This window comes from Diabrotica undecimpunctata, chromosome 10 (genome assembly GCF_040954645.1).
Source record: "Diabrotica undecimpunctata isolate CICGRU chromosome 10, icDiaUnde3, whole genome shotgun sequence".
Lineage (NCBI taxonomy): Eukaryota > Metazoa > Arthropoda > Insecta > Coleoptera > Chrysomelidae > Diabrotica > Diabrotica undecimpunctata.
Genome location: NC_092812.1, coordinates 71,608,908 through 71,631,528, shown reverse-complemented (window position 1 = coordinate 71,631,528; position 22,621 = coordinate 71,608,908). Strand labels below are relative to the sequence as shown.

General features: G+C 33.9%; 1 protein-coding gene across 2 annotated transcripts in view; it reads left to right on the top strand.

The window, feature by feature from the left end:
* The first annotated feature begins 5,268 nt into the window (after nt 1–5,268).
* LOC140452399 (atrial natriuretic peptide receptor 1) overlaps nt 5,269–22,621 on the top strand; it is a 526,857-nt gene continuing 509,504 nt past the window's right edge. For both annotated transcript variants that reach the window (XM_072546624.1, XM_072546623.1), the window contains exon 1: nt 5,269–5,580. In XM_072546624.1, coding sequence (XP_072402725.1) covers nt 5,347–5,580 — 234 coding nt within the window. In that variant the 5' untranslated portion in view covers nt 5,269–5,346. The remainder of the gene's footprint in view (nt 5,581–22,621) is intronic.

Here is a 22,621-nt window from a genome sequence, read left to right as displayed (position 1 = left end):
GGGTACAACTGATTACGGTGGTCTTATTTGTACTCAAATTTTCGTAAAGGCTTTTCTTTTGAGTCCCATAAGAAATGGCTAATTAACTTTTCATTAAAAATAATTTTACACACTGTTACTTTTAGACGATATTTCGAATCAGATTTGTATAGTAATAAGTATAGTTAATATGGAGTCTCTTTGTGAAAAGTAAATGAGTTTGTAATATCGGTCACAACTGATATATGAATGATAAGGACATAAACGGTTAAAATAAAGTGCACAGAATTTTAACTAAATATATCGGCGCCATTGTTTAGGAGATGGATTTATCCCAGAGATTAAAGGTTAAATGTATATTCCAGGTTCTATCTACGTATTTTCATTACTAAAAAAGTATATTTAAAATAAAGGCCTTAAGATATATTTAGATTCTATGGAAATTAGAATCTATGGAAATTAGCAAATTAAAAAATACATACATAATTATTCTGAATGACAAAATTGAGACAAACAGTTGCCCCAAGTATTGTTTATATTGTAAAGGTTATCGTCATAGTATAGTCAGAACGCAACAAGGTTCTATTGGATTTTCTGCTTTTTGTCTCCTCATTCCTATTGAAAACTTAGCCACGTAAATAACGTTTTAAAAATATATATCAATATTTCTGTAGTGCCTTTCCTAAGATAGCTTTTTTTAAGCCTACTTCGTTTGACTACATGTAATGGATTTGATAGTTCCCAACAGATAAGTATTGATTGTAGGTTGGACAGCAGTTGGTTGTACAGGCATGTGTTGATAAATATGATGGGGCGGTAGGTAGTCCCATTATTCCTAAATCTGACCATATGTTACCTCCCCTGTTGATTCGTGGACGTCCTAAGGGCATTTTTTCTCTCGGGGCATTCTCCCAGTTTAACTTGGCAATGCAGTTATTAGAAAGCCTTTGGATGTAGCCAGCGTAACTTTGGCGTTGAGATTTAGTCTTTTGTATGACGTTGCTATCTTTATATATCTGTTAGACCTTGGCATTAGTTCCGGTTCGGTATTGGTTAGTATTCGGACCTTTGTAAGTTGGAAAATAGATCTGATGGCTTTTCTAGTAATCCTGATCTAATTAATACCTAAGTTTTACTTACATTGTTTTGTCAGCGTTCTCGTCGCATTTTCAGTCAATAGCACTGGTTTAATCACTGTTTTATATATCCTGATTTTAGGGATTTGTATTAGACTTCTGGATTTAAAAGTGTTATGTGGGTTATATTTACATCAGTTAGCTACCTGAATATATACCCTAATTTAATAATAAATATCTGGGAGCTTACATCAACAAAGAATTAGATTCAGACTAAGACTAAATGGCAAGGGCAGCGTTCTTAAAATTCAAGCAATTGTTCTGTGACAAAAATCTTAATACTGCGCTGAGACTGAGGTTTGTTGAATGTTACGTCTGGTCTCAACTATTGTACGGAGTAGAAATATGGACAGTAAAAGCGCAAATAGTTAGGAAGCTTCAAGCCTTTGAATTTTAGATATACCTGGAACACATACTAAGGAATATAAAGTCTTCTGCAGGCCATCATGCAGGGTAGAGTCGATGGCAAAAAGGGAATAGGTAGAAAGAGGAAGTCATGGCTGCGAAATATTCGTGACTGGACAAACATGACTGTAGACGAATTATTCCACGTTGCAAAAGACAGAGATACTTTTAGAAATGTGGTCGCCAACCTCCGTTAATGGGGACGGCATAGGAAGAAAAATAATGATACGCTAAACAAAAAAAACAGAGATGAAGATAGGCGCCAAGAAACTCTGTGTTATAAAACAGTTGAATAAAATACAGATTCTCGATTCAAATATTCAAAAATTTAATGAACAGCTTACTAAAATAGAAATAACGTCTATTTAAAATGCAATTCATTAATGGCTCAAGGTACAAAGCAGTCCTAGCATCTGCTAATAATATTGATCTTATAAGAAACTCTCTCCGCAAACGACATCTTCAACAAAGTGAAGAGAGCACGAAAAATGTTTTACTTAAAATCAACAAAATAAAAACCAAATACAAGCGAATCAACAGAAGAAAGCAATTCAATACAGAGCATAATTCACTTAAGACCTATTTTAATACATGAATGCGAATCATGGACAATGACTAAAACAAATAAGGAAGAACTCCGAATATTTGAAAGAAAAATAATAAGAAAACTTTTTTAACCTCATTATCATATTGCTACAAATCCGTATAGAATAAGAACACATACTAAATAAAGAAAGCTCTTATAAATATATTGTTTAGGAAAATAAATCGCTTAAGGTAGATCAGACACATGCATAGACGCCAAGATGTCAAACTTGGTTAAAAAACGTAAACTAATTTTTGAAACCAAATTCAGTATTTTGCTTTAATCTGTGCCTTCTAAGAATTGCAAGGAAAAACAGACGTTGATAAAACTGTTTGTTATTAGAGACATGGGGAATCTAAAAATTGCATTCCACAACATATCTCCTCAACTAAGCAAAAATCCATAACGAATTGGTTTCTAGTACTCGTACAGAGTATATCGGAATAAAAGGAAAAAGACAGTTAAGCAGGAAGAAAAGTGCAAGCATTTACGTTTTAAGGGTGAAAGGATGTGCGCCCCATTTTTAGCTGACAAGCTTGCGGAGCATACTATTTCTGGTCCTTAGTTTGCCTTTTAGTTTTAAACAAGATTCTGTGATTGACAACGTGCGATATAAACTATCTACAAGGTATTTATAGGAAATTCAGAGTTCAAGGATTTCATCACACTATTGGATGTTCAGTTTTGTGAAAGCGCCTGTGTTGGGAAAATTGAAGGAGCGTTCCTAAGATTTTCGGGGTTTGGCTTAAAATTAAATCGTAGTTCATTTTTATTATATTTAAGGCATCTACTAGATTTTTTTCCACTCCAGCAACAAAAGTTTTTGGTTGTGCAATGTATGGTCTACATGAAAATCCTAGTATCTACTGGTATCTGTTGATCATTTGTGTAAATGTAATACAGTGTAGGTGCCATTACGCTACCCCAAGCGAGACCGTTTGTCTGCGTTCTCCATATTACCATTGAATGATACGAAAAATCTTCTGTTCTGTAGATATACGCGAATAAAACGATGTTTACAGTTTGTCATACAGTTTTTGGAGAAATGTCCTCTAATTTAATGTGTCGTAGGCGGCATTTAGATTGACAAATACCACCCCTGATACCTGATATCTTTCGTACCCGTTGTTGCTTTTTGCAACAACGGGTACGTTATTACGTACGTTATAAGTATTACGAATAAAAATAAATAAGCAAGAAGAATATAAGTGAACCATATTTAAAATAAGTGACAGAAAAAAGAATATTATATATACATTTACTTCTAAATTAAAAATAAAATACTCGTATGCCTGATAACGAAAGATACAAAATTTACAAGCGACAAGGTATTTTTTAAAACAACCGAACATATATGTAATAATTGTAATAGATATGTTGGCTATAATCAAATTACCATAAAGTCACCGAAATATTTTATCTGAGTAATGACTCACTACTGATTGCTACGTTACGTTATACAATACATTTATAGTTAAAAACGAAATTAGGTGTTATGCCTCCTTATTATTTTAGTATCTGTTACAAGTTACATACTAAAGTATTATAGTAAGATATTGAATTCCCTACATTTAAAAATTGAAATATTGAAATTAGACAGTAAAAAATTATAATTTTAAGATTGATTTACTAATTATTATAATTTAAATTTTACTACTTTATGAAACAAATATTGTACATTATAAAACGTAGCAATCGAAACATCGGAACGTACATTTATATAATAAATTTTTCAGTGTCAATGCATTAAAAAAATACTAATACATAAAAATTGCCTTTTCCAAGCTTATAACAGACACTAACTTAAGTTTAAAAATAATTAAAGCAAGTAATATAAATTACCACCATAAAATATTTAACTACATTAACCAAGTATTTGTGAAATTTCGGGATGACTAAATTGATTGATATTTAAATAAATTTCAAGTTCCAAAACGTACCTGCTGTAAAATTTAAAAATCTACGACTAATCAAATTATTGGCAACATCGGAGGAGTTTAGTTGTGTACGGGGAAGAATACATACGGATCCCAAAAGTGTTTTACCCTATTACGGAGTTCATTTAATCCTACGTGATGGTCGGAGTCTACATAAAGCGCTACCCAGATAATAATATACACGGTGTATATTCTCCTGGAGTTAGTATAATACCGTTTTAGTACGGGGCCCACATTAACCGCTAGATCTATATATATATATATATATATATATAATTTGTATATCATAATAGTTTATGTTTACATCAAGTGCAATAATATGCGGTGGGATCAGGTTATTAATAGTGTGTATTTTACAAACTTGCCTAAAAATAGAATAGCAGTTAAACGTGAAATAAATTTTGTGATGCAACGTGTTAGCAAAAAATTATTAACAGGTTAGTCAATATTTTGTGCATCAATTAACCGGCGTTATTCACGTGCTTATGATAGTTATAGTTTTCTGTAGTTGCTAGTGCCAAATATTCAATTTTAGTGTGTGTTTAGTACCTATATAAAAATTTAAATCATTAAAAGTGTCGTTTTATTTTCTTAGTGCCCTGTTTCTGAAGGTTTTGATTTAATTTTATTTAAGTGTTATAGAAATTAAATTATATTTCAAATTATGAACGTATAACAATACGATAGGAGGTAAACAGAATCAGGAATGTGCTAAATATAACCGTGAAAATACAAACGAATAGTAATAAATGTTGGATTGAAATAGCGTTGTGAGTAGCAGGTGAAGTTAAAGAAAAATAAACATTTTTTTGATTCCGATAGTTTTATTTATTATAGTTGCAGTTCGGAGACAGAATGTTGTCCAAAATGTCTGATTTAACGATGTTTGCTTTGTGTTTATTTACTTAAGTGGACGTTATTTAAAAATCATTTACTCCAACGATAAGCAAATAATACTCAAACAACCACTTCTCGCTTCACCTGGATCATTTATCGAATATGTTTTATAATCGAGCAGTGTGTTAGTAATTACATTTATAGACCATAAGAAAGTATATTTTTACAGGTAGCATGAGGTACTCGATTTAGCTAATACATTTTTGTGATAAATCAATTAAAACACTTTGTCTATCCAATCATTTAGTAAAAATATTATCTTTTGCGCCGACACACTATCAGTAATTGCTATCATCGGCTATCAACTTTAGTATATTGAATGCTTTCGTAAAATGTGTTACATCCGGAGAGTTCGAATTTTATATTTTGCCTATGAAGTGATCAATCGCGATACAAGATCTTAGTGATGTTTTACTTTTTACTTTTATTTCTTTTCGCCAAATGTTGTGCTGATTCGGAATTCAATAACAGCATTTTGCTTCAGCCACCGTGGCCGCTGTCTGATTGTGATCCGAGTCCTCCTCCGTGTAGTGTTCGTCCAACTTGTCCCCTAGTCTACAATGATACTACCAACACGTACATGGTGCACATAGGGGTATTACTACCTCAATCTGACAAATATATTGTAAATATAGATCGGGTAAATATATTGTGTTTTTTGTTTATCTCTACATATTATTAAGATGATATAAGTATATCAAGATCTGATTTGTAATATTAGTAAATATTGAATTTATATATATATATATATATATATATATATATATATATATATATATATAGATAAATATGTATAAATATAAATAAGTATATATAAATATATATATATATATATTTATATTATATATTATATATATATTTATATAAATATATATATATATATATATATATATATATATATATATATATATATATATATATATATATATATATATATATATATATATATATGTATATATATAAATATATTTATATACATATTTATGAGCAATATCTTTACTTTTAGATTACTTTGTAAGGTAGTCTGCTGATTTTTAGTATATAATTCGGTACCTCGGAGGTAAAGGACACTATCTCCATTTTCTTACTTTTTCAGGAGAGCAGTTTTAAAATTTTTTAAATTTGTAATCAGTAAATACTCAAATGTTTCTTATATTTAACTAAGATTAATATATTATTATTGTGGTGTGTATAATCGTTTTTCATTCCATGAAGTGTTAAATTTTTTTTAAAAATGTGTCGTTGGACATAGTGTTGTTTACCTCTAACAACTTTTTTAAATAATGTGGCATTGCATGTTAAGGTCTTTACGAAATAAACAATACAAACACATTAAACAGCCTATACTATTATTTTATTATAGGTAAATATTATAATGTTATAATAATTAAGTAAAATTATAGATGACAAGTTTCAAAATTGTTAAAGATGCTCTATATCATCTTCATCTTCTTGTGGATAATCGTTTGTGGCTACATCGCTATGTGTTAAATTTTGATAAAACGCATGACAAACTGACGGAACAAAAGGCAGTAGTGCAATTAAGTCATTGTACTTTTGTTTTGTGATTGGTAATGGGATTACTGAGACTTGATTTAATTGGGCTGGAAACGTTACTTGCTGTCTTCGATACCTCATGAAGTCCACTTCATACATATTTTGATTATTGAAATCGGTCTTATAAAAGAACTTTCCAATGTGTTCTTGTTGGACTTGTAGGAAAACACATGTTGACAGTAGAACAGGGTCTTTATTAACATTTTTTTTTCTACTTACAAAAGGAGGATTAGATGACAATTTCTTATCGAACAGCGTTTTGTAGTTTTTGAAATGTGCAAGTTCCATATTTTACACTATGTATTTACCTGATGTTTGCCTAACTAGTTGTTGCCAGTCCCATGGTGTTAAAATGGCCAAATTGGAGAGTTTCTTTCTTTTTCTTTTGATTAATGCATGAACAGTGTCTGCTTCCATATGTGTGTGACCTTTCAGTAAAAACTTTTGAATGATCGTCTTTATTGCAGTATCCAAAAATAGCACATTATAATACTTATATTTTTATTTTGTCCATAACAGTTATCGGTCCAAAGAGTGATGTCTTTTACTTGACTACCTGGAATTGTATTGTCAGCCCATTTCAAAATTGACGAGGCAATTTCATTTGCACCTCGGGCCCCTTTCGATTCGTTCCACATTATACATTGTACAGAAGAATCATGTATCATCATGTAATGTAAAATTTAATGTCCAAAGCTTCCTTTTGTAGAAACTAATACAGTTGTTTGTTAGTGGTGAAGGTAAACATTTTTGCAAATCACTAGATAGTACTTTGTATTTTGGTGACTCTTTAGCTATTATAAAGTCAAATTGTTTTAAGTTATACCGAGATTCAATTAGGTGAGCATCATGATAAGCCTGTACACTGGTTATTTCATCTGCAGTAAGATTATTTTTTAATTGAGCGGTGAATGTACTGCATGTATCGCAAATGTCTCTTTCGGGCGTTTAAACGACAACTTGAAGTCTTTATTAAAAATATCTGCATACAACCACTTTTTTGCTCTGAGCTTTGGATCTACATGTCTTTCATTGCATTCATCAATGTACAGTTGATACATCTTTTCTATTGTAAGTTATGTACCCAAATAATCTCTCTTACTCCTTTCTCTGGAATAATGACTCTCGTATTTTGGGAATGATTTAATATGTTGATGTATACTATTTATGGATTTATTTATGGTAGGAGTTTTATTGGTTGGCGTGTGTCTACCTCTTTGATCAGCTTTTATTAAACCTCCTGGCTCAATTTTTTTCAACATATTTACTACTACTAAATTAGATATACAAAGTGTGTTTAAAAACATAATCTTGCACACCTTCAATAGCTGATTGTTTACTGTAAAGTGGTAGTGTAGTGTATTAATATTAGATTTGGTAGAATTTAGATCTTTTTTTCTTGATCGAAGAGTAGGTTGGATGTCGATACATGAGAAGATAAATTGCTTTTTACGATCTGAAACGTTTGTCTCAGTCTAGTATGAGTTGAAAATTTTTTGTCTTTCGTATTCTGGCAATCTTTCAGAGAATTTCATGCGACACATGCAAGGGGGCTTTAACATTTTTGCAAGCATGTCTTTGCCTCTTTTACTGAGATACTCTTTCCCACCAGCTATTTTTCGTTTGCGAACATTACAGGCCCAATTTTGGTCATCTACTACACGTTTTTTACCTTTTTGTTTGCACTTAGTTATATTTTGTACCTTTCTTTTAATACTTTTCTCTTCTAAAATATCTTCATTATGTTAATTGAAATTGCCTGCATCACTGCTTAGGGATAAATCGTCCTGAAGAAGATTTTTTTTATTGCCCCACTAATCGTAGGAGTAATAATAGCTTTCTCTTTTACCTTTATTTTCGCTGGTTTACTTATACGTCTCATATCATTGTCGTCCGATTCTGAGTTTGACCACTTAGAGGCTCATAGATTTTATCAATATGCGAATTTTCATCTCCAAACAAATTATCATTTTCGTCCACTTTTTTCTTATAACGAATATATTATATATCAAACCAGCTAAAAGAAGGACTTGAATCGTGTTTTATTATAATTTATGAAAATATTTTAATTCAAAAATAATGTAAAAAAATAAAAAATTTAGACATGACTTTAAATTATTATGTTTAATTTCAAATCGAGAGCTGTCATTCGTTTCTCGTAAAGTGTAGCACAAAACTGTAGTGAGTTGTGGCATACTAGAATAAATAAAACACACTGGAAAAATTAAAAATTTAATTTAAAATTAATACAAAATGAATAACTTTTACAGTGAAGAAGTGTGGAATTTAAATATATGTATTATAATTCGAAACTGCTGAAATAATAGTATTTTGTCATATCTCCATTATTAAAAAATTCTGGACATTAACTCCTGGTTATTAAATTTATTAGATACCGTTTTTTTTTGTTAATAATAAAAATAATATTTATCTAAACACATTTTTGAACATTATTTTTTTTTATTTAGATTTAGTGCAATTCCGTTATCTGTGATGGCAACAATGAATTGTTTCACGAACCATTGTCTCAAGTCTAAACCAGAGATATGTAAGAGAGGCTCTCTTATATATCTCTGGTATACTTATATCTGGTATCTTATATACTTAACACGGCGTCGCCTCAGCCAGTACACAGACCTGAGTTTCTCTAATTTCTCGTTCTTGACTAATTTTCTATTCAGTAGGTTAATCTGCTCAGCAGCAGTTTTTACATCTGCCATTAGGACAGCCAAACTTTTCAAATTGATGAATAATGGCCAATAAATTTTTTCTACGGGCATTGGCCTATTTTGAAGAGCTTTAATAAATAAATAGTTTCTAGTACATAATAACTACTTAAGTAATATTTTATTATTTGTATTCTTATTTATCCTTGTCTATTAACTGAAAACATAATATTATAATGTTAGTATGTGTATTAATATCTCTATCTAGTTCTGTAGTTAATATGATTTTTCACCCTTATAACAGAGGCGATGGCCTTCTAACGTTTTTAATGTGTTTTGGGTCGACAGTCACTCTTCCACAAGGTATTTGTAACCTATTACACGTAAATTTTTAAACACTGTAATTGTTAAAAACAAAATTCTCTTAAAATTTTGTGTTTTTCTGTGGGTTTAGGGATTAAGCCCCCTTCTGTTAGGCTGTGCGCCCCAAACAGCACCTAAGTGGACCAGGTCGGTGGATTCTGCGTTTCTTAAGGATACAGTCTCTCTAGGTAAACGACTTTTGGCTTATTTCGTGGCATCAGCTTCACCTAAAATACAGGATCCTGTATCTTTTTATTAACCAGGTACGGTTTCTACGGAACTGCATCAAAACTAACAGGAGTAGATTTCTGATCGAACCTAACCTTCATCCGGTCACTGATGAGCTGTAACTTGTTCCTGGCAAAATCGTGGACCTTAACTTTAACCAGTAGGAGATCGATGGGAAGCTTCATCTCTCAACCCATCAATAACATTGCTGGAGTGTAACCAGTTGCTTCACGTTGGGAGCTTCGGTAGGCTAGTAGAAACAAAGGCACCAGTTTGTCCCAGTCTCTCTGGCTTTCATGTACGAACAGGGACAGGTAGTTGTTGACGGTCCGGTTATGTCTTGCTACCATGCCGTCAGACTGAGGATAAAGCGGTGTCGTTTTGGTCTACTTAATTCTCAGCAAAGCTATCATGGTCTTCCAAACTTCCTATTCGAAGTTGCGCCCCTGCTCACAATGAAGCAGAAGTGGAACCCCATGTCGAGAAACGACATTTTCAAGCACGACCTCACCAACTGTAGTTGCTTCTTGGTAAGGTAGTGCAACTACTTCTGGCCAATTGGAAAATTAGTCAATAGCAACCATCAAATACTTGTTTCCCGATGTTTTTATTGGAAATGGTCCCAGAATGTCAACAGCAGCTCGTTCCCATGGAGTGCTGGTGATGTATTGTTGGAGTTTTCCCCTCGTTTTGGGTCCCTTCTTGGATGCACACAGGTCACATCTTTTGCACCATATTTCCACATCTTGCCGATAATTAACTCAATAACACCTCTCACGGCTGGCCATATTGATTCCAAAATACCCCCCCCCCCAAGGGCTAGCTTTAGAACTGGATCTTTCTTCTGCCCACGGACTAGATTTGAATCTGAATCGTTCTTCTGCTCAGCCTGGAGGTTTTCCTTTGTTAGATTTTCTTCGTTACTTAGACCCTATATGTTTTTTAACTGTCGAATCTGGCCAGACGTTCGTTTTGGCGTTCGCAGAATTGGCACTTGTACTCCTCGCATGGTCTTATCGAGACGCCGTAGGCATTCGCATGACTTCTTCCTGCTTGGGGACTACGAGATGTCCATTGGCATTTAAACTGTCGCTGCTTGTCTTATTGCGGATATTGAGAACTTGGGAATATTGCGTTGCTGTGGTGGGAATGGCCTACCGGTCGATTTTCTGTCCTCTGCTCTTATACGTCGTCTACAATCACGTTGAAGATAGCCTACCAATCCACAATTGTAACACTTTGGTGTCCCTTGACGTTTTTGTTTCAAAAAATCAGCTATTGGACCGAGATAGTTCTTGAATTGGCGGCCAACACCTGAGGCAGCGTATTTAGATCGCCTTCTTCTACTTCGGCAACACCTCTTACTTGATGGACTTTTGCGTTGATGACGGGACATATTATTTATGGCTTCATACTCCAATGCTACGACAATGGCATCCTTCAATATTTGGTAGCGTCCTCTTCCTAGTCGTAATGTCTACTGAAGATCTACATCGCGCAGAACATTAAGAAAGCATTGGATAATGAATTTGTGTAGAAACTCTTTCGGAGCTTCGGGCCAAGTGAGTCGTGCCATCTTTTCTTCGTCCTCTCTGTATTCTTGCACAGATTCGTTGGAGCCTTGAAAACGCACTTTTAGTTGACTCTGGTATACTTGCTTCCAATATTGGCTATCGTATCTTAGTTCTAGAGCCGATACGATGGTCTCATAGTTTTTTTGTGTGTTCTCTGGGATGTTTTGGAGGATTTCGATAGCCTTATCTCGAAGTGCTAATATGAGCGCTGTTGTCTTCTGTTCATATATCCATCTATTATTTTGGGCAACGGCTTCGAATTGCTTTCTATACACTGGCCAGGAGTTTTCGCCGTCAACTATAGGAGGCTTAATTATTCCGTTGACAGGGGAATAAATCATTTCTGCTTTACCTTTTACTCTTGGTATTTTCAATTTCTAGGCGGATATTTTCGAGGGATCTCGTTATCTCATCATGTTTCTTCTCTACTAGACCTCTTGTTACTTCAACTTCTTTAATCATGTCTTCTTTTGTAGCTTCGATTTCTCTTTTCATATCTTCTTTACTCACTCTTGACCCTCTATTTTTGATAAAAGACTCATGAGATACACCCTGTCTTCTTGACAACTTTTCTGTTCAACATATTTTTCTTCTTAAAGATGTCTCTCTTTAGCTTCTTTTTCTTCCTAACGACATCTCTCTTTAGCTTCTTGTCGATATTTTTGTTTTTCCTCTTGCCGTTTTTCATCAGCTTCTTTTTCTTCTAGACGACGTTGTTTCAGTGCAGAGATCATATCTCAAATTTCCTCCATCTTGTTCTCGTTTCTTGTTTTTATCATATAAATTCTCGATAATAACTTCTTTCACCTAATCCCACTTTCTTCTGTTGTCAATGTTCTCCTTGTCTAACGTGACTGCACCGTACTGATAACGACCAAATAGTCAAAAATACGTATTTACGGTTTCCTTCTATCTTATATACCACTGTTTTTTGCTTGTTGCGAGCTATGCCGATGTATTTTTTACCTTTTTTACTTTTCGTGTTTATGTTTGAAAACAACGTGAAATACTTTTTTACAATATTCGTAATTTTTGACGAACAGCTTAATTATGTGTAATAAGTTAGCACCAGATCACTAATTCTATGATGATTTGAAGAAAGAAGTGCTAATTGTTTTATTACAATATTTGAGAAACCTTCGTCCAACCAGAAAAAATTCTTTTAACCGGTTATTCACGCCGACATAAATATCAAAACATATTCTTCCATCAGTGATACCATCATTATTTTTTAATTTTCTGTTTCCTATAAAGTGCTTTTCAATGATATTCTAAGTGATAGGCTATATGACTGATAAACCAATTAATTATATTTACAAGATTATATTTATAAGCTAGACATTTCTTCGTTACACAAATTATAAATTAATTGATTTTGTTCGAGAAGTTTTAGAGAGAAATTATTTTATTTTAGAAATAATAACGTAGAAAACATTTAAAAAATAGTTTATATTACATCTAGTCCAGTCGTCAAGAGTTGACCCCTAAAAATTATACGACCAAGCTGAATTTTGCCAAGAATATTAATTCTGGGGCCACAAAAAAGATGCAAAAAAGTATAACACGTTTACCCCCGGGCTTCCCCCTAAAACTTCCCTCGTAGGGGGACAAAAAAATCGATTTACCTGATATGTTTTACTTAAATAAAAAATGTAGCTGAGATAATTTTAAATAAAAATGTTTATAAGCAATTTTTGTGTAGAATGAACCGTTTTCTTAGAAACAACACTTGAGCCACGGTCGTTTTTACGCGCTCGAAATGAATGTTCAATAAAAGTTGTATCAGCTCGACGGTAAAAATTCGATATCTTTTGATCCAAGTGTCCTATCGACAAAAATCAAGATGCGTTTTAAAGTTAAACAGTGCAACTTTCGTTTGCAGTTTTTGTATTTTGACGAGAATAAACTCAGGTTTTATAAAGGTGTCAAATAAATAAACGTTTAAGTATTTACGATAAATACAAAAATTGCATACGAAAGCTAAAGTCCTTACCTTTAAAATGCATCTCGATTTTTCTCGATATAACACTTAAATCAAAAGATATCGAATTTTTACCGTCGAGCTGATACAAATTTTATTGAACATTGATTTCGCGCGCGTAATTGACATTCAAAATCGACGGTCACTTCAAGGGTTGTTACTAAGAGAACGGTTGATCTCTTAGACCATTAAAGCTTATAGACACGCCATATGCTATACCCCCCGTTTCGAAGAGTGAAGCAAACATAAATTGCTTTGCGCAGCTATGCGTGACGTCAGTTTATGGCAGAGAACATTAGAAACTAGAAGTGCCTATAGGTATTTGCAAACTTTTTATAGATGTTAAGTTCCAATTTAGAACCTTTTCAATACATTATTTTTTTTAATTATTTTTCAGTGCATTTAATTGTACACAGCGACACAAAAAGGGGACAGATATATCATTTAATGTTTAAAAAAAATTCATAAATTAAACTTGGAAAACCTACCAGAAATTTAGCACCCATTTAGCATCCAAAGTGTTTAAAATAGACACATATGAGAGTCTTATATAATTTTTATTTTATAATTACTTTGAAAACTGAAGGATAAAGTAAATAAATTGTTTTAGATTTCCTAAAGATTCATCATTGCAAAAAAATAGATTATTCCTTGTCTCATACACCTTTATCATATTGAATACTTGCTTTGGAAATATTCCATCTTTCTGCAATAGCATTTATCTCTTGTGATATTGGTACTAGTATGTAAGCCAGTAAACGGCTTCAATGTTGAGTGACGCAGTGGCCACTGAAATTAAAAATGTTCTCGTTATTGTCGACATCTTCTGCGAAATGCACACAACTGTTTCCGAATATTCCGCACTTTGGCCTAGAACGTAGCCGAATATTCGGTATTCGGTATTCGGAAAAATCACTATTGGCTACATCTCTAATAATTAGGGGCGAATGGCGAATTTAGTACCTTTTTGTTTCGTAGCTGGTTTGTTTTAACAATTAAGAAACTTGATTAGCGGTATTTGAAAGATCAAAGACTGAAGTTTTAATGTAAAAAGATTGTATTTGAATGGAATCCTCTACAAAGCTTCAAAATGTGGAGCTCCAGTTTGGTCAGCTTGGTCCTTGTTGAATGTATACCAACGATGACAGATTGAAAATTGACCATGCAAGGCTAGCTACGAGAAAAATATATTTCATTTACAGAGTATATAGCCAAAACTAATGGCAATGATCAGGGAGCATAGTGGGATAAAAGATAATAAAAAGAGAAAACTCGAATATCTGGGACATATAATGAGAGGAAGCAGATACAGGATAATGCAGTTGATACTCAACGGAAAGATCGACGGAAAAAGAGGAATTGGTAGGAAGAACTACTCATGGCTCCGAAACCTTCGTCAATGGACTGGCTTATCAGCAGATAAATTATTACATGCCGCCCAAGATCAAGAACGATATCGGCAAATCATCATGGAAGCTACCCACGCCTAAAACTTGGGCACGGTACTCAAAGAAGAAGATAGTGGGATAAATCGTCAATATACTGTTGTAATTGAATTAATTTGGGCTTAAATGAAAGGATATGTGGCTCGGGAGAACGTAACATTTAAAATTGGCGATATGCAGCTCCTACTACAAGCGAGTTTTGATCATATACATCCTACACATTGGGCGAACGCTGTTGCTGATGTATTAAAAATAGAAAAGAAGATGTGGGAGTTGGATGGTATAATGGAAAATGTGATTGACCCTAGTAAAGTGTATTACCACCACGAGCCCCAATTACGGCTCTTATTCGATTAGGCATACTTCGGATTAAGGCAGCAAACTGTGCTTGAGGGATTTGCTCACATTCGTCACGAACTGCTTGCTCCAAATTATTCATGGTTTCAAACTCACCATGGTTACGTCGAATACGTCATTCCAGAATATCCTATGTATACTCTATTGGATTTAAGTCTGCCCTCTTTGGGGGCCATTGTAATAAACGAATCCCAACTTCATCCAAGTAATCCCGTGTTATTCTTGCGATGTGCGGACTAGCATTATCTTGCATCAGACGAAAGTTTTCTCTAACAAATGGGGCAAATGGCACTACATGATCTTCCAAACATTGATGAATATACCGTTAGGCGTTCAAATTGCCCCCTTGAATTGTAACAAGTTCTGTATGGTCCTCTAGGGAAATGCTTGCCCACACCATTATACTCGAAGTAAAATAACATTGCTGATAACGTTTACCAGCTCTTCTCCATATCCTAGGCTGTCCATCTGATGAGTATTGCACAGCACTCAAATCGTCAACACTCCAATTAAGATGTTCGCAAGCGAAGTATAAACGTTGCCTCCGATGATCTGCTGTTAATAGAGGCCCCGTGACAGGTATTCTGGACCTTAATCCATCATTTAAGCGTCTTCGAACGGTATAAACGGAAACTATGTTTCTATGGACATCATTTAATAGTTGAACTGAAGTACTGGTGCTGATAATGTACGATCGCGTAACGCTTGTAGCCTAAGAAAGTGATCTTTAACTTGACTTGTGGTTCTTTGTATACCTTGACCTGACCTCTTGGTGTATTGTCCTGTTTTCCGAAATCCCTATATTGCATCAAACACTGTACTTCGAGAAATTCCTAAAGCATTTGCGATGTAACGAATGCTCCGTCCATCATCCTGTAAAGCAACAGCTTGTGCTACTTCTTCTGGTGTCATGATTTTTTTTAATGCAAGTTTTAAACAAGAGACAATACAAAAACCTACAGCCGAACGTATACTAAGGTACAGTACCACAATAAACTTCAATTAAATACTAAGCCACTATTTCACACTAATAACAAAACGTATGTGTAAAAGTGTTGTTGTTACATAAAAATACATCCCAGTGTATTTTTTATGTAAAACGGTTAAGAATGAATTTACTATATTTGTGTTAAAGAAGCTAAGTACGATAATGATAATTTTAAATAAAAAAAAGCACAAAATAATTTTCATTGTTGGATTATTTATTTAAATATTTATTGATCATCCTAAAATACATAAGAGGACTATTTATAAATAGAATAAAAAAAATTTATTCTACAATAAAAATCTCCCGTTATTGTAAACTTTCTTATTTTTTGTGTTTATGTTTTGACAAATCTCCAATGAGAATTGACAGATGGTTCTGATCTTGATCTTGTGTTTCTGAATGGTACTGTGATATCAGTTTTGTTTGTCTAGTATGGGATCTGATCTATTATGTTCCACTGGTTGGTCTGTGAGCGAAGTGTAGTTCCATTATAGCTTGTAGCTATATAGTTATATGGTTGATTTGGAGAAGCTTACGTTTTTTGGTTAGTTCTTGACGAGGAATCTTTCCTAGTGATTCATACCGTTCTTTATAATTATTTCCGATAAATACCTGTCAACTTCCGGTAAGATATTGGATAGTTTCTTGGGCTCGACATCCATATCAGCATTTGCCCATTTGTATCAGAGGGTCTTTGATGACATATTTCAGGAAGTTTTTGGTGGGGATTACCTAATTCTGAACTTCAAGTAGGAAATTTTCTATTTCAGGAAACATCTTTTCTGTTATCAACCAATAGTTCAACGCTATACTGTCAATATCCTTCTGGTTAAAATCGTTAGGATGTCGCCAATCCAAAGATTTTCCATTCATATGCATATTTTTTTTCCTTAGATCGATAGTTTGTACCATGTATCTTTAATATTGTATCATGTATGGTACTTCTGTAGATACTTCCTAATAGATACTGGTAATGTTGATCGTTCTACTGCACTGATCGATCTACATCTCAAAATAATCTAAAAATAATTATAAAAACAAAATTCTTCATATTATAACATTGTAACCTTCGAATCGAGGTTCCCATCCGACGTCAAGCGATAGTTGCAGCATGCGCAAGAGCATAATGTCAGTTCTATATATCGTAATACGAGCTTCAAAAACACGGCGAATCTCTATCAATACTATTAGTTTGTAGTTAAGTTTCCTGTTCTATAATGTTCATTACTTCGATTTTCTAGTTGAAAGAACCGATCTTTTCAACATCTTACGTAAAACCGGTTATACAGTTTTACGTAAGATGTTGACACACCAGTTACGATGTTGTGATTTATTTTATCATATTTGATTCTTATGCCCAGGCTACATGTCTTGCCCATGGTAGATAGATTTGTTTGATTGTAGTAATGGTATCTTCTTCATGTTCCGTTTTCAGAAACCGCTCCAAATATTTTGCGTAAATTCTCTCTTTAGAAGACATATAAAACGGTTCATATCTCTGTCCAAGACTATCTTAAGTCTTATTGTACTATGTAGTCTTAATCTTATATTTAACGTGGGAGAAACCTCAAGACCACTAAGTGTCAGGATAAACGAACATGAAACATACATCAAGATAGAGACTTCAAGAGATCCCAGATATGCAAACATGCCTGGGACAACGAGCACAAACTACAATGAAAATATGCTTCAATAATCATGAGCGAAACAGACATAAAAAAGAGATACGCCAAAGAAGCAACTCTCATCCTACTTAATGAAGATAAATGTGCAGCAAACCCATCAGCAGAATGTAGCAGGCTTTGGTTGTCAATACTAAAAGAAGAAGTCAACAACAGGAACATACTAATAATAGCGGAATAATACATCGCCTACAACTCACATAGAATACATATGTAATACACAATACACCACCATACAATCCATGCTACACAACCTACGTTACACAATCAAGACTACGATCCACACTACACAAACATACACACAACGCAAAAGTCTAAGGATATTTTAATAATTTGACAATATCAATGACAGAAATTTCATGACCATATAAATTTGCTTGTACTATAATTGTTGATACAGACACTCACTTCTTATCAAAAAAAAATTGTAAAACTGATAGCAATACGTGTTTTAGAATGTTTTTTATAAGGGACAAAAAAATCGACATTTTTATGTTTTGTTTATTTTTAATATTAGCCACTTTATACCATTCTTGCTTAATAGGTAAGTTAAAGGTCTTTTTACCATGCAACGACAACATTTAACGTTGGACGAGATGAATAGAGCCGTGGGCCTCCTTCAAGCTGGTATGCGACAAACTCAAGTTGCTGACCAGCTGGGTATCTCCCAAAGCGTCGTAAGTCGTTTGTGGCGTCGGTTTAGAGACACTGGGAGTCCAGCCGACCCGAGGACGTGGTCGCTCTACAACCGTCGCTCAAGACCGATATTTAATTTTAAATGCCAGAAGGCAGCCAACAGTCACAGCACCCGAGCTGGTTAATGAATTACAGCTTGCACTGTGACAATGACTGAGCCACAGTTTTGTTTAGTGATGAGTCTAGATATGGATTTCATCCAGATTCTCGTCGGACAAGAGTTTGGAGACGACCCGGAAATGGAGAACAATTACGACATCTTCAAGAAGTATAGAAGTCAGCAAGACACTATTCTTGAACCTGTTGTGTGCCCGTTTGCTGCTGTTGTTGGAGACAATTTTTACTTAATGCATGGTAATGCTCGACCACATGTTGCGCATATTGTAACAAACTGGTTGAATAACGAGGGTATTGATGTATTGCCGTGGCCAGCACAATCACGGACTTGAATCCCATTGAGCATATATGGGACATGCTCCAACGAAGAATTACTCCACATATGGGCAATATCTACAATGAGTTTCAATTAAAAGAGCTTCTGAGAGAAGAATGGACACAACTACCTCAAGCAGACATTAACAATGTGATTGGGAGCATGAACAGTAGATGTAGAGCTGTGATAAACCAACGCGGTGGCCATACTTTATTTTAAGTTTATATTTCGTATTTTTGACATTTTCTGGTGGTATGTGAAACATGAATGATTTGCAATATATTTTTTTTTGCTCCAATTTTCTGTTTTTTTTTGCAATTTATGGTTTTTGACATATTAAACAACAATTTAAACTACAAATTTTCTATTACTTTTTTTAAGTTGATTACAGATAAACAAAATACGTCTACTTATAAAAATATCTCTAGACTTTTGCATTGTGTGTATAACAACGCAACAAAAAATACGCAAAAACACCACCCTCAAAAATGTCTTCAACCAAAAGCATGCTGTTGCTTAAAAGTAGAGTCCAAGTATGTCAATTTTTGAAAGACATAACCTATCAACAACTCGTTTGGTTATACCATAATTCCCAGAAGTTTTAAAAGTAATCTTTTTGAGAAGGATTTCCGGAGTGGAAATCGAAACTTCAAAAAATGTATATTTAATTACAATCAATTGTGGCTTAATCCGATATAAACATAGAACCTTTAGTAGAACGTGTTTGTGAATAATGATTTACTATTTATTTTTCCCGATATATTATATAAACTCTCTCACAGTTTCGAAGTCTAACCATTAGTAGCGAGATCTGCAAAAATATTATTGTTATAATTATATGATATTCACAATCCTTTGTTGCTCTGCAACGGACAGTACCCTACACATGTTTAAACTTTATTATTCTAGGTGCAGATGTACTGAAAATTGAATTTACTTTTGTAAAACTAATTTACATTTCGAAATACAAAAACTTTTACACCTCTACTTGAATAGTACAGTTACATAGGATATTTTGTTTTCTCCTATAATTCATTCGTTGAATTGTAAATTTATTCCAGATGTCATCTAGTAACGGAATTTTCCGAATAATGAAGGAATGTAGCTTATACAGGATCGGCCACTCAAAAAAGTACACCCTGATATTTGGCAATATTAATTAGATTTATGAAAATGCTATAACAGGTCGATTTTTATTCCAAATGGGTTATCTTTTAATGATGTAGACATGTCATTTGTGAACTCCCTCCCTTCCTGTATCGCAAACCCTTAATTTTAAATAGAGAATAGACCATGTGTCTGTAAAAAGATATTTAGTTGGAGAATTAATTCCAAAAAATATTCCGAGAACCTACTGGTACAGTAATTACTTCTTCAGTCGAATACAATTAATTGTCTCATTAACAAGAATGAAATTTGAATATGCATCATACCCAGCCCATCTGAACAAAATAAGAATACTAGCAACCGATATATACGAGGAATGCAACATACCCAGCCCATCTTGATAACATATTCCTAAAATGTAGAAAACATATCACTCACATAAATGAACTAATGGAAAATCTCGCAAAAAGTGAAACTAAATTTCTCACAAATATAATTTACCTTCTAAACGACAATAGGGAAGAAGTGTTCGAGTCAACACTAAAATTTATTAAAAATACAAACATGTTAATTCAAAATAACAAAAAAAATAATTCTGTGAAAATGATGTGTACAAATATCTCTGAGTAAAGCAAGCGCGGAAAATTGACGATAAACAAATGAAAACCGAATTAACTTCTGAGTTCGTACAAAGAGTGAGACAACTAAATCGGTCATATCTTAATAGTAAAACTTTGTTTAAGGTATTAAATAGCTAATTAATAAAATTAAAGCCTGTTCCGCGCTGAGCTACTCATTTGGTATTATAAAGTGGTCAAAAACGGATATAGAGGTCTTCAGCGGAAATTAAGAACACTTCTCACAAATACGCAAAAACACCGTCCACGCAGTGCAGTAAAGAGAACAACATTAAAGCGATATTAAGGGGGAAGAGGACTTATGGACATAGGTGAGCAACTGGATAAACAGGTTGCTTATTTAAGAACTTATTTTCAGGTGCAGGCTGAGACATATACTTTACATCGAGCAATTTGCTTAGTAGATGATAGAACGCCGCTTAAACTGAGGGAACAAGAAATGCGCATAAACCACCTGACTAAGCAAGAAAAAATACGCACCTTGATGAGTAAACTTCTGCATGGGCGACATCTCAATGAGCTTATCCAATAATCTGTCGACAATACAGCTTCGAACTATTGGTTGACATCAGGAAAGGCGTTTCCCGAAACTGAGGGTTTCTTCCTTGCCATTCAGGATCAGGTAATTCCAACTAAAATTACCTGAAATATATTGTTAAAGATTCTCAAGTCCAAAATGACAAATGCCTATATGGACGCCAAGTCCAACAAACCATCCAACATCTTACCGGGAGCTACCAGGCATTTGTCAGTTCTGATTATAAAGAACGGCATGACTCAGTAGGAAAGATTATTCACTCAGAACTAGCTGACAAACTGGGACTTCTCCAAATCGACCATCTTCCTTATTATCAATACGTTCCTGACGGAATGCTTGAAAATGACAAGTACAAGCTATACTGGGACCGCACTGTGCTCAAAGACTAACCAGTGGCATATAATAGACCAGATCTCAAACTAGTTAATAAACTTACAAGGCAAACAACACGTATTGATGTGGCGATACCTAATATCAATAATTTGCTTGTTAAATACAATAAAATGATCGCCAAGTACAGAGATCTAGAAATACAAATCAGGAGAGAATGGAGAACGGAAAGTACCCAGACAGTACCTATTATTCTATCTACTATTGGTGTTATTCCCAAAAACCTTCCAGAGAACGTAAACAGCTGGGTCTAAATAAACATCTGTATAAGGCAATGCAGAAAGCTGTAATCCTCGCGATGTCCAGATGTGTACGAACATTTTTGGGAGATACTCCCGCATACCAAGTCACCTAGGGCTTGATAACAAGGAAAGAGTCCCACCAGAGCTGAATCCTTTTGATACCGTAGGTATCTGGGATAAGTGAATTTACCCTTTAGAGGGAGTGTGAGGCGTATGACTAAATCTGGAATATTTCAATTCTGTATCCATATTGTTACCTCATTTATCCAGTCTCAGCTTGCGTGAAGAAGTGGCTCTGAACCGAGTAAGAGCCTTTCAGTAATGCACGAACGACAGACTGGGAGAGATATCACTATGGTTTAGGAAATATAAGGATGTTATGATCTGTCTACCTGTCTTACCTGTCTCTTCTGGCTGAATCAGGAGCATGCGATGTAAAAAAATAATTTATTTTAGTTGATTCACCTATATCTTTTATTGAGTGCATGTATGAATTAAAATTTTCTTCTGTATCTTTAGCTGTATGAGCAGCTTCACCGAGAATATTAGAAGAGTATAAAACTTAAGCTTAGTCTATAATTTCTCCAACAACAAAATTATTTCCAAGCATAGATGCAATGAGAAGTGCTTATACTAAACTAAAATTAAAATCATATCGTAAGAAAACAAACATTTTATATCTTGGCCTTAGATCATGAATGAGAAATACTTATATGAAAATAAAATCATAGTTTATCCCAAATTTCGAAATTCGTTCATATAAAAAATTCTATTATGTAGAAGATATTTATATGTT